This window comes from Colias croceus, chromosome 25, assembly GCF_905220415.1.
Source record: "Colias croceus chromosome 25, ilColCroc2.1".
Classification (NCBI taxonomy): domain Eukaryota; kingdom Metazoa; phylum Arthropoda; class Insecta; order Lepidoptera; family Pieridae; genus Colias; species Colias croceus.
Genome location: NC_059561.1, coordinates 5,571,701 through 5,584,769, shown reverse-complemented (window position 1 = coordinate 5,584,769; position 13,069 = coordinate 5,571,701). Strand labels below are relative to the sequence as shown.

General features: G+C 33.6%; 2 protein-coding genes across 2 annotated transcripts in view; both read right to left on the bottom strand.

The window, feature by feature from the left end:
• Positions 1-329: 329 nt before the first annotated feature.
• Positions 330-7,593, bottom strand: LOC123703051 (ERC protein 2-like). The gene is made up of 7 exons (XM_045650925.1): positions 7,576-7,593; positions 6,717-7,382; positions 6,304-6,464; positions 5,320-5,467; positions 4,758-4,874; positions 3,821-3,881; positions 330-2,304 (listed from the first exon to the last, which is right to left on the bottom strand). The coding sequence occupies exons 1-6, from the start codon at positions 7,591-7,593 to the stop codon at positions 3,852-3,854; spliced, it is 1,140 nt and encodes a 379-aa protein (XP_045506881.1). The 3' UTR covers positions 330-2,304; positions 3,821-3,851.
• A 321-nt stretch (positions 7,594-7,914) lies between these two features.
• Positions 7,915-13,069, bottom strand: part of LOC123703065 (plectin) — a 41,668-nt gene continuing 36,513 nt past the window's right edge. Inside the window, exons 12-16 of the mRNA XM_045650943.1 lie at positions 10,889-13,058; positions 9,314-9,577; positions 8,823-9,028; positions 8,437-8,500; positions 7,915-8,055 (exon numbers count right to left, since the gene is read on the bottom strand). Coding sequence (XP_045506899.1) covers positions 8,020-8,055; positions 8,437-8,500; positions 8,823-9,028; positions 9,314-9,577; positions 10,889-13,058 — 2,740 coding nt within the window. The 3' untranslated portion in view covers positions 7,915-8,019. The remainder of the gene's footprint in view (positions 8,056-8,436; positions 8,501-8,822; positions 9,029-9,313; positions 9,578-10,888; positions 13,059-13,069) is intronic.

Here is a 13,069-nt window from a genome sequence, read left to right as displayed (position 1 = left end):
TCGTCACAGTTCGGTAACTGTCATATTCCCGGAAGACGATATGTTATATGTAGGTACCTATATAGAGTGGTTAAATGCATTTTCTTCATGCATAATTAAGTAAAATTTGTTTAGTCAAATGAAATACATTTTGGAAATATGACAATTAGCGAAGATTTGCATGCGCATTATTAATTTTGGAGTATAGTACCTATGTTTCAAAGTATGCAATTTTTTGCATAATTGATAATCGGTTAACACTATAATTATTGTTTGAAAAAGGTATTAATAAACTGTACAGTATTACCTTTAACTAAGACAGGAAAAGGGTAAGAAATAATAGACACAAATCATATTATACGAAGATATTATATTTCAAAGAACATTTATCCTTATATTAGCATATCGGTCAATACAACGTGTGAAACAATACGAACGTCATACCATTATAACAATTAACTAATATTATTATTGTGATAATATAATTCACCTACAATTTATCAATACAAAATTATAGCTGCAAAGTCTAGTTGAGTAGAGCTTGTTACATTATAATGCTAATAACTTCGTAATTAAATAAAACAAGAGGAAAACATATTTATAATTAAACTAAAATAATGCTGTTGAAACTTATTGACATAGAAAACAAAGGTTTTATATCTGTAATAGACTGAAAAAAAAGTTAAATCAAAAGAGGTGAAAAAATTATTCTCACAACTCTAGTAATCAGCATTATAATATAACTATAATCCAAGTTTTAACCCGTTAAAAATGTTTCCATTGTACCTAATAACAATGCAAAAACTTAATTATAATAATTTATTAGTTATCTGTATTTATTGGAACATAATTATTCGATTTAGAAATCAACAACACATTGCAGCTTTTCTAACCTCATCTATCATAGATACACACTACATTAGCAATGTAATAAATACCTCGACTTTATGCCCGAGGAATTCTCTATGGATCTGATATTGAAGAACAATAAAAATTGACAGTAAAATAACAGACAATGGCCTTTTGGACCCGTAACAAATTCAATTAACATCGTAAAAGGAGTAAATAAATTATTTCCATGTTGAAGCGACCATTGTCTTCGGATAAACATAATTTTATGTCACTTATTTTGTACAGAATATCCAATTTATGAACTGTAACGTGGATAAATAATTCAAGTATCAGAACAACGGATAAAACTTTCATAAAACAACAAACATGTCTAACGAAGTCAACGTAATGTACAAGTACCATTCATACATATACATGTAATAAATTATATTCACAAATTGGATTGTCTACACGCCTATCACACTTGCAAGACGGTTGTAAAAAATATAAAAAGCTCACAATTTCACATTATAAATACTGTGGGTAGTTGAAAATAGCTGCCATACAGGATGCAAGTTACCGCATACGTCACTCTGTTTCGTACACCCGAGGCGAACAGACGTCCCTAAGCTTAGGCTTAACGTCCCTAACGTAGGCTCTCAATCGAAAGGAAACTCTTATTACATAAGGCAGTGCTTTATTGATTCGTTAAGCATTGTCTTTAATACCAATTCTACATTTCAAGCTACGTAACATAATGATATGCCCAAAGGCTTTCAAACTTTGTGCATGATATGTAATTTCAAAAATAATTCTAAAGTATTATTTTAACTGTTTTTCAAAACCGTGCATCTCAGTATTTTCCACGTTTAAATGAATATTTTAAATAAGAGTATCATATTATTGTTTTACATTAACATTTTTATCGAGATAGTGCTTAAAATGAAATATAACTAAGCATCAAGTATTATCATAGGATTAATATTAGTTTTATAACAATTCATTATCAGCATCAGTAGAAGACTTTACTAGTTAAAAAATAGACACCAATATGAATAATCTAAGACGAGCAGAGGTTAATTTATTGCTTTACATGTATACAACTTTTAACAAGTGCTATAATAGGGTATATAAATAGGATAAATAATCTCCACTAAATATCAATCAATTTCGTTTAAAAAAATATTATTTTGTATCACTCAAAATGGTTCCGTGTCGTATCGTGTGAGAATAAATAAAAACAATTCAATAAAACAGAGAAAAACAAATTTAATTACGAATAAAAAAAAAAACAACATTTCTGACAGCTGTCAAAATTGACATCTACGTTCCCCCCAAAATTGAACTGTCAATGGTTTTGAGTCATACATAGACTACAAGGATGGAAAATGTATTCCTTCACAATCTTTGGTTTAGGAATATTGGCAATTAGGCTGGTGAAAAGCGATGATTGGTAAAGTAGCGGATGAGATGACAAGTGCGATGGTATTAGGCAAGAAGCTTATATCTAATACACTGGAGATTTCGGTATGAACATTGACGTGTAACAAGAAAATATTGCCCAGTTCATGTTTTTTATCACTTTCACACCTAACTTGGTATTGCCACTGTTAATACGAAGTTTTCCCAAGGCTACTATGTATGCTGTAATATTCTGTGCAAAAGGTTAGTTTTTGTACATGAGTTTGTTGATAAATTGCCAAAAACGTCATTCAGAAGCATTGTTGGATGAGACAATTATTATTTATGCTAAATAAAATAAGTATCTGAACCAATTATTAAAAAGCGATACTCCCTGCTTATGGGTAGTCACCATAATAAAATTGTAGCAACTCTCACTTTGTCAATATGGCATGTGTGTCAAAAAAATTGCGTCGATTCGAATATTTAAGTTAATATTGTTGCTTATTTAATGAATATTTTCCGAATATAAAGAATGCCTTGTATTGTGCAAAATTGCAGAAGTGTTTGGACACCAAATTCTGGCATAGAATTTCACAGGCAAGTGTATATTTACGTTATTTACAATATTCCTCAATACTCCAGCATTGACCTGTTTAGAATCATTTCAATGGAAAAAATTGTCTAATTAAGCATCATTTTAGTAAGCAGTCATGTTAAATTTGTAATTTCCCCAATACTTTATCATTTTTCAACAAGTTTTCAATAAACAAATTTAACAAGTAAGGTAACCATGATGACGAGTTTTTATGGATAGCGAGGAGAATATATTGTAATAACAATATTATGATGAAAATTTAGAACACCATTTTAAAGATTGTTACTAGTAATGAAACAACACACGACATCGGTATTGCACTCACATGTAGTTATAAGATTGTTCGTTTTTACATTGAAATTTATACTTTTTTAACTTACCTTATATTTTTTGTTTTACGTATTTCAGCTTTCCAAAAAGTAAAATAAAAAGAAATATATGTGCCCATCAAGATTACTGAGGATTACGACCCAGAAAAAAATACCTTTTGAAAAATAAACTTTGTAAAGTTATCTGAAATTTGTGCAAGGCCGCTATAAACAGTTTTTCTTTGATGATTTTGGCTTGAAATTGACCCGTCGAAGCAACGCGTTTAAAAAGAAGATCTGAGTAGCTTACAATTTGGTAAACAGCATCTGATGCAAAACACAACTTTCCTCTATTTACAAAGGATGTTAATGCTATATATCGGTTCATATCCAAGCTTTGTAGCCAAAAGTTATTTAAAACTATCATTCTATACCAATTAAAATTGTATGTACCTATAAAGTATGACCATAATATTATAATATAAATACTGTTAAAAATATACCTATGTCGTTATTATTTATAGACCATGATTTTTAGTTTTTTCTATTTTGAAAAATCCTGAATTTACAAACCAACGTGGTCACTCAACAGAAAGAGACAAAAAACATGACTGACGTCATTCTAGGTCATATTTTCTTGTTACAAGTTAATGGTCATAGTGCAATCTCCAGTGTATTAGATATAAGCTTCTTGGTATTAGGCCACAACACAGATAAGACTTAGCTTTAAGACGTCACAGCACAGTGGCGGGGATGTCCTCCTCCTGTAAACAATGCTATTTCACATAATTGATTTCTAGTCTTATTAACTGTTTGGCACTTATCAACATCATTACTATTGATTTTCTAAGTACACATAGTTGGATTAATTATACGATTGCATCTAATTCTAGCAGTATTTTATTGCTCTTAGAATTGAAGACATTTTGGTGAATTGTTCCTGTATAACAAATAGTCATACATTGACCTAACTAATATCTCGACCCTGAATTATGAATATATAGAATTAAGGAGAAAAATATGAGGAATGAATTATATTTTTTAAGAGAGATTGTTAACCAAATTTAGTATTATACATTGTTTCATGCCAGGAAAAGTCTAATATAGGTAACTTGTACAGAGAAGTTTGAATTCCAGATATTTCTTGTTGCATACACAAACTATTCACAGACATCTTTATTCGGATGTCTGGGTGTAAAAAAGTGCATATTATTCAGTTTCAGGTTCTTCTTCTTTGAAATAAAAACTCTAACATACTTCAATCAAACCTTTAACAATCGTTATTTACAAACGGCACTCAAAACAAATCGTCACACTCAAGATCCAATACTTTATTAAAAAACAGATATTTTTATCAAGGGCAACACACACACAAGACGGACACAGAAGCGGTAAGAGTATTGTCCTATATTTTATATTTTGTTGCAGTATACCTATCTTTATTCTGAAGTCTAAACTTTCCTTGATATTGAAATGTTTTTGAGTTATAATATTATAGTTGTTTATGCATGGAGAGGTCTAAAAAATCTTCATCTAAGTTATAGGCCTTGTTTTCTGGAAACCACACTCCATTCCATGCTTAATTACAATAAAAAAAGGTCAAAATCACTCGCATTCCCAACATTGTGGTTCATTTATACCCAGACAATTACTTGATTATCTTCACAGGCCGCTAACACATCGTCGACGGTCGTCGGCAAGGAACTCTCGTCTTGAGGTAATTCGGTTTCATATTCGAATTGTAGCAACGCTTCGTTCTGAAATAATTAATGTAGTATGTGTAAAAATTATTTAAGGGTTTTTTGGTAACTGTTGGCAAAACTTTATTGGCAAATGAGTATGTTGATAGGTGTAGTCTTGTTTGTTTGTTGTTGTGTAGAAATTTTTCTTAATCTAGAATTTTTCGCGTAGATTTTCCATTTTATACAATAGAAATAGTTCTTCTTAGAAATTAACATTATTGTATATTTTATGGATTATTGTGATTTTTTGGCAATATGACTTTTTGTCGAATTTTGACTGTAGAAATATTATCTGGTATGTATATTGTATGTGTGTAGTAAGCTGTAATTTTAAGCAGCCTTGTATAATGAATAAATGACACTATTGCACAATGTATTGTACAGTGTACTTAATGCCATTTGAAATCAGAGTCAACAGATCAAGTATATATAAAAACTGAAATGATATAAAAATACTCACTTCCATTTTTAATCTGTTCAGCATTCTATCTCTCTCACTCTTTAATATATCGCATGCTTTTGTCTCGTTTTCATCTAGAACGCCTTTAATTTCCAATTCAGCAATTTGAGTATCTTTTTCACTAATGGCACCTTCCAAAAGATCTTGCCTATAAAAAACAATATAAAATTTTCTATGAAAATATTTTGACCGTGTTTATTATTCTTTAAAAATATAAATAATTTCTATTTGTAGAAATCACAGTTTCTTTTTTTTAAATTCAAAGACTTACGTCGGATATATTTAAAATACGAGAACTACGTAGGTATCCTTTTGATGTATCATATATTTATGTTTAATCTATTTTGTCCTGATTTTTTATCTAAATTAATATCACTAATAAATAATCTTTTTTCTTTGTATATTTTTGTAATGGTGCAAAATCAGATCGAACTTTTCAGTATGAACAATTGTTTCAACATTAGAAAACTTAATCACTGCTGACTGAGTGATAAATTATATTTTTTTATATTATAAGAATGATTGGTTCATAATTAATAATTGTCTTTATTTCTATTGTCTATTCCTATTCTACAGGGTGTCCCACTGTTGGTATACTAAGCTCAAAGGATGTTATAGTTTTGCATACGCTGAATACGTAAAAAATACTTATAAAATTCCTGACGCATTTTTTTTCAAAAAGAAGAATTTTTAAAACTCTATGTGTACACCCATAACAAGCAACCCGCCCTACTTTGCCACCAGCACGTAAACTATCGTTTAAAATTATGTTTTCATAGTCAAAATGCTCACATTAGAGAAGTGATATATGCCTCCTGCGCGAAGTTAGAGAAGAAAACATGGATTTTCAGGAAAAATTTAGCAAAAACTTTTTGACGTAATTTTGTTGTTTAAGTATTTTTTACGTGATCAGTATATTATATGCAAAACTACAAGTTCCTTCGCGCTTAGTATACCAATAGTGGGACACCCTGTATAACTTACACGACACGTGACCAATGGCGTAGCATTGCTTCCCGTTTCATTTTGCAGCTTTGCAGTAAACCTTCTAGCAGCTTCAAGCGCTTTGTTAGCATTGAACAGGTTTCACAATTCAGCACTGAAGCGTTTTGCAGCGAGCGAATCCTTTGTTCCATTTTCTTCATCTGAAATTGGTATAAACATTTTTATATTATGCTGCTATTTCCTCGCGCAAGCCTCTAAAGAATATTCTGCAAAGTAATGTATTATATTATGATACACATGCAACTGTTTAAAGTATTTAGTTCGTTGATTTTATGCTCATATCAATTCCAAGGGGATTTCGTCAAAAAAATAGTGATATTTTTTTGACGAAAGTAAACACTAACAATTATCTTCAATATTTAAAGTTAAGCAATTTAGATTCTAAAACTTACCATATTTATCGCTTCGATCCTCCTTTTTTCTTCTTCATAGAATACCTTCTCTCTTTCCGTCGCAATCAAAAAGGACTCTTTAAGTGCTTCTTCCAATTCTAATATTCTTTTTTCTTTATATAATTTCTTTCCAGCACCAGATTTATTATTTAATATATGTTCTAATTCATCAATGCGTTCATCTTTACTTCTTACAACAGCTAAAAGTTGTTCGAATTCAGCTATATTATTGTTCTCTCTTAACGCATCTTCCAATATCGAAATACATTTCTGCTGTTCAATAATCTTTGAATTCTTTATTTCGATTTCCTTCGTCAAATCTGTTATCTTTCGTGTTAGCTTCTGTACATTTACCATACTCCTGTCTCCCGTATGCAAGTCATTGTAACTCCTACTAAATTTGCATTTATCGAGCCTATCCACTACCTTACCACTCTTTTGCAATTCAAAGAAACTCTTACTCTTTTTTAAGTTATTCAAGTCTTGGCTATCTGATATTTTTAGGATTTCCGAAAGTATAAGCGATGACTCATTTAACTCTATCTCTAAATCGATTATCCTCATCTTATTTTCTTCTAACTTGCATTTAAGCCTGTCTCTCTCTTTAAGAGTATCTGTTAGATCGCTGATTGCATCTATCTCGCTTTGTCTTGCTCGCGATAATTCCTAACGATAGGGGTGAGAAAATGAAAGAAAGTAATCAAATGAATACAAACAAATATTAATTAGACAGTAACAAAACATATCAACAGTATAAACTAAAAAATAACTCGAGAAAGGCCAACAAAGATTTCAGTTTATTCCTCAATTGATATTCGCATAACAAGAAAAGCTGGTTAATATGGACTAGTGGACTTACGGTTCTACCTAGATACATGGTTGCTTAACAGTTTTACAATATTGTAATATTCCATTATCAATACTTAAAAAACAAGTCCCGCTGAACACGATTAAATTTCCATTTAAACACTTAAAAATATCGCTAAACTAATAATTATCTTACTTGTGTGCTGGTTACAATAAACTCAATTAGAAAACCTGTATACATGGTTTCAAGGATTATCAACAAGAGGTGACGCATTATTATTATTATCTGAACACTTCATTACAATATATATTCAATACAAATATCAATAACATTACTTAAGTACGAATTGCGATTGTAAAGCTTAAATATGATAATTTACCGAAAGACGTGGAGTTCGGAGAAGTCGCTTACGGAAAGTTAGTAAGTGCGACAGTTAAAGAACGAAATTAAACAAAATGATAAAATAAATGAACGACAGTCTTGAGAAGGGCTAACTTAGAAAAAGCTTTTGAGGAAGCCAGCGGGTCCGGCCTGAAATGCAGCGTAAAAGTAATTGTTAATTTTGGGTTAGGTTAGTAGATTAGTATTTGTAGGTTAATTCAACAATGTTAATGTTTGTAAATTTAATGCATCATGATCATAAATATGCAAAAAGTATGGATTCAAATTTTGATACTTAGAAAAAATAATGTGAATTTACGCTTGATTACGCAAACGAATAGTGATTCATCTGAAGTTTTACAAGTAGTTTTTCGTTCTAAAGATCAATGCTCTGAATTCTTAATTATGTTGTAATAGGTAGTCAAAAGTGTTAATTTTAATAAAAATATGATTCTTATTAATAAGGAATGCATACAATGTTAATAAGTGAAAATATGTATTAGGAGATAACACGAAAAATGCAAACATTACCTCTTCTCTTTGTGCTTGTGCTTGTTGCTGAGTTTTTAATTTGGCTTGAAGGTTTCTCACAGACCTAAAATTTAGTTATTATTAGTATAACATAACATAATTATATTCTGTAAGTAGATAGATTACGTCTATAGCGGAGAACATTGTTTATGCATATTTCAAATATATTATCAGATTTATTGATATATGGACTAATTCCATCTAAAAATATTTGAAAGTTTTGTTCTATTCGTTGCAAAAATACACAACCTTATTAGTATTGCTTTAAATTCGTTAAGTTCGCAAAATAGGCATTTTTCTATATATCTCACGGGACATAGGTTTATGTACTCACTGATTATATTAATGCAATTTTCTATGACTATTAAAATTAGATTTGTACTCACTGCTGCAAATCCATAATCTGCTTCTCCTTTTGCGCCTGTTCCTCTTGCGACATCTGCACAAGTTGCAACAGTCGCTCGGTTTCAGCCGCCAACCGCTTTGACTCCTCTTGAGATGAACCCAACTGTTTCTTGAGATCGTCGGCTTCTTTCTGCGTGTCTGTGAGCTTGCGATTCATTTCTGTTACCGCTGCTGTGCTGCCGCCGGCCTATTATGTTATTAGAAGTAAGTAAATATCATGATTAAAAATAATTCATCATCATCACCATTTACATGTTCCCACTGCACACTGGCCATGTGTGGGTTGGCAGATGTCACATGTTGTCGAACTTTTGATTCTTCGACATGTCGGTTACCTCACGATGGTTTATATATCACCGTTCGAAGTATTGTTTTACGTTATTGGGGGGCAATAGACTCCATAATAGAAGTTATGTGTGTTCTGTCCTGCAATTTGGGTACCTATCTTATTGCAATTTGTTGTTGTTCTTACCTTCCTTAAGGATGCTTCCATTTGGTCCATTTGCTCTTTTCTCTTCTTTAACTGTCGGTCTAACTCCGTTAGCGATTTCTCTTTCTCCTCCACGTCTTTCCGTTTGTTCTCCACCGCTCTTCTGTTCTCTTCAAATTGTTTTCTTGCGTCTTCTAGCTTCTTGAATTCTTCTTGTAGTTGTTTTCTAGCCTGAGCCGTATCGTCCCCAGCTCTGCCGCTCTGTCCAGCTTGTTGGAGTTTCTTGTTCGCTTCTCGGAGATCGAGCTGTTACACAGAATTGTTATTTTACTCTTCGATCCTATAATGTTTCAAATGCTGGTGTTCAATTTGTCATCAACTAAAGTTAACCAGACTATGTTTCGCTGTACATGCAAATAAATATGAATTGTAAACTTGATTTTGAAGCAATCAGAATTAATGTATTTATTTTTTTATTTGTAGTTAAAACGAAACATAATGTGATTAATTTTGATATAGACAATGACAAAAAAATCACCAGCAAGATTATAACATGAAATATTTACATTTATATAGCAATTCAAGTAAGCTTCAACTGTAATTATGATCTTTCAAAAGTAAAAGTTCTCGTAAGCCCATCATTACAAAAGCTGTAACACGTAGACGCAAATCATAATTGCAGCAATGCGTTCAATGATAGATAGAAAGTTTCAAACACTTTAATATATGACACAACACAATACACAGTTGCAATAGCGATGGCTGAAATATACAAAATTATCGAAACGTGAAGCGTTCTTGCACCGAACATTTAACAATCGCGATATGGTGGGTGGTGCGTTTGTGATTTGGAAATGTCTGGTGCAACTTGCCGAGAAAACATTTACATTCATGAATCTGACGCCGAAATACTTTGCGATGATGAAACTAATAAAACAAATACGAATGAGGGGTTGGAGGATGCCCAGCGGGCCGTGGGAGGCATGCTACTATACAACAACAATGTACATGACACCGATGATGACTCAACAAAAATAAACGCATGAACATTAAATCAAAATCTACCCATGGCACCGGTGCAATGATTACAACGCGATTTGCGGTTCAATCGAGTTTCGTTTTGTGTTCATACTGTGGTGGACGGAACAAAGAGCAACGCGGAAAATATAAATAGAAGAGATGTCTATTTAAAAAGAAATAATATTCAACGTAGAAATATGTTTCCATGTAAGCTGTATTTGTAATTGATTTGTGAGTATTGTTCGTAGAAACTAGTACCTAATCTAAACAACTATAGCATAGACCATAGTATAATGTTTTACATTGTTATAAAATATTTTAAGAATTAAAATTAAAGTTAAAATTAAAAATAAAGCATTTAAAAGTATTTAGTTTATAACTAAATAATGACAGTAGTCATGTGTGTTGCGGTAATAGAAGAGAGTGAAAGTAGAAGACAAATAAAATCTAATAGCCGTGTTGCTCTAACTCGTCACTAAAACATTACAACATTTAATTCGTGTACGGTATTATAAGAAAGTGATAATCTAGCCCATGAAACTCGATTCAACCCCTATCCCTCCCGGTAGCTGTGGGCCGGGCGATCCTCCAACTGACCTGGCTCTTCTCCAATTCTTGTACGAGCATCTCCAGCTGCGACTGGCAACGTTCCCTTTCAACCGCGAGCGATCGCGCCTCCGCTTGAGCCGCTTCAAGCTGCTTCTGTACTTCTTGCACGTTGGACGGTCCACGAGATTGCAGCTGCTGCAATTGCTGATGTTGAGCCTGGAATTGTTTCTCTAATGAGTGTAAGCGTTGCTGGCATTCCGATAGCGCTTTTTCCGCTGCGATCGCTTTAGTCTTTTCCGATTCGACGACGGCTTTCCATTTATCGACCTCAGCGGCTCTCTGTGCCTCTTTCTCAGCCTTTTCTGCGCGCTGCCTGAAAGAGTCCTTTTCTTTTGAGACAGCTTGCATTTGTTGTTGTAATTTCGCGATCTCCCGGTCGCGGCTCTCGATAACAGATTTTGCACCGCGTTCGGAATCTTGTGCGATTTTTCTTTGCTCCTCTTTCAATCGTCTCACTTCTTCACGCTGCTTTTGCAGTTCTGTTTCCGACGAGTTCAATTCTCGTTGGAAGTTCACAAGCATGTCCTGAGACTTTTCTAATTGGGCTACAAGTTGATCGCGTTCAATTGTCAGTTGCTTCGTGTCCGCTTCTAATTTGACTATCTGCTTTTCTATTGCATCAGCTTGTTTATCTCTTTGTTCTAGTATAGATGCCATCTTTTCTCTATCTCTCACTGATTGAGCTAATTCTTGTTGTAATTTAACTAATGTTTCTTGCGTGCGATGATCTAATGTACGTTGTTGTTGTTCTATATTGCGTCTAGTATTCTGTATCTCAGCTCTGAGAGCGTCCCTTTCTTGTTCAATCTGCCGCATTTCTAATATTGTTCTTTCTAAGCGTTCGTGCATGCGTCCCAATTCGTTAGTCATTCTATCATACTCTACGCGTGTAGTCTCATTTGTCTCCTGATACTTCGCAAGATGCATTTGTGACTTTTCAAGTTCTTTAGCTAAGCGGCCTGCCTCCATTTCTGTTGCATCTCTTGCTTGTATTGCCTTCTCTAATTTATCACGGAGTCGTTCTATTTCTAGTCTATCTTCCGTCCTTGCCTTATCGCCAGCAACTGCTTGTAACTTCATTCTTTCAATTTGTGTTAGTTCTCCCTTTAGTCTTTCATTATCCTTTTCTAATTGATCCGAACGCAGTTTCAATTTCTCACATCTATCCCTGAACTTCTCACACTCAATGTGAGCACGTTCAAGGTCAGTTCTTTGTTTCTCCATGGCCGTTGATAATTTCGTCACTTCGTTCTTAGACAGTTCCAACTGTATATTCAATTCGTGTAATTTAGTTTCCGCTTGTTCCTTTTCAGCTTGCAGACGTTGGATTTCAGTTTGTGATGATTCGAATCGTTCGCGGTGTTTATCGAGTTCGGTTTGCATGCGGCTTAATTCAGTACTCCATTTATCCTGTTCGAATTGGTATTTACCTCGGAGACCCTCGACGCGTTCTAGTTCAGAACGTAGACGGGTAACCTCTTCTTCCGCTTTACGTGCGCGCTCCAGCTCTAGCGTGGTCTTCTCTAGCCGTGTGCGAAGCCGTTCAACTTCCAACTTAGTTCTTTCGTGTTCTTCCTTCGTATCATGATACTTTCCGTAACGCGCTGCATATCGTTCTGCTTCTTCTCGGGCACCTGAAGCATCCGCTTTAACTTTATCTAATTCAGCCTGAACCCTTCTCAACTCGGCCGATACTTTGTCGTGCTTATCGTACATCTTTTCGAGTTCTACCTGCACTCTGGCCATTTCTTCTTGTGTCTTTTCATTGGACGCTTGTGCTTTACCACACTGTGTCATTGCTCTGTCATATTCAAACTGTAAACGTTCACTGTCTGCCACTAATTTTTCTTTCTCTGCTTGCAGTCTTCGCAGCTCGATCTGACTCTTTTCGTAACGGTCTCTAACCATTTCAATGTCAACACATAGTCTATCCATATCTTCCTTTGCTTTCTCTTCCTGTTCTTTGGTCCTGCCTAATTGTAAAGATGCCCTGTCATACATTTCCTGTAGTCTTGCGGATTCGTCTTGCAGTTTCCTCAGATCATCCCTAGATTTGGTAGATAAGTGAACTTGTTTTTCCAATTCCAATTCTAAACGGTCTTTATCAGCTTCCAGTATGTCTATCTTGTTTTGCAGTCTGTATATTTCGTTTTGAGATCTGAAACAAAA

What these genes read in the sequence shown, in the direction of transcription:
- LOC123703051 (XM_045650925.1), bottom strand. An exon ending in GGATCGAAGCGATAAATATG is followed by an intron (nt 6,465 to 6,716) that starts GTAAGTTTTAGA and finishes TACCAATTTCAG; the next exon opens with ATGAAGAAAATGGAACAAAG. An exon ending in ATAATCAAGTAATTGTCTGG is followed by an intron (nt 3,882 to 4,757) that starts GTATAAATGAAC and finishes CATTGTTTACAG; the next exon opens with GAGGAGGACATCCCCGCCAC.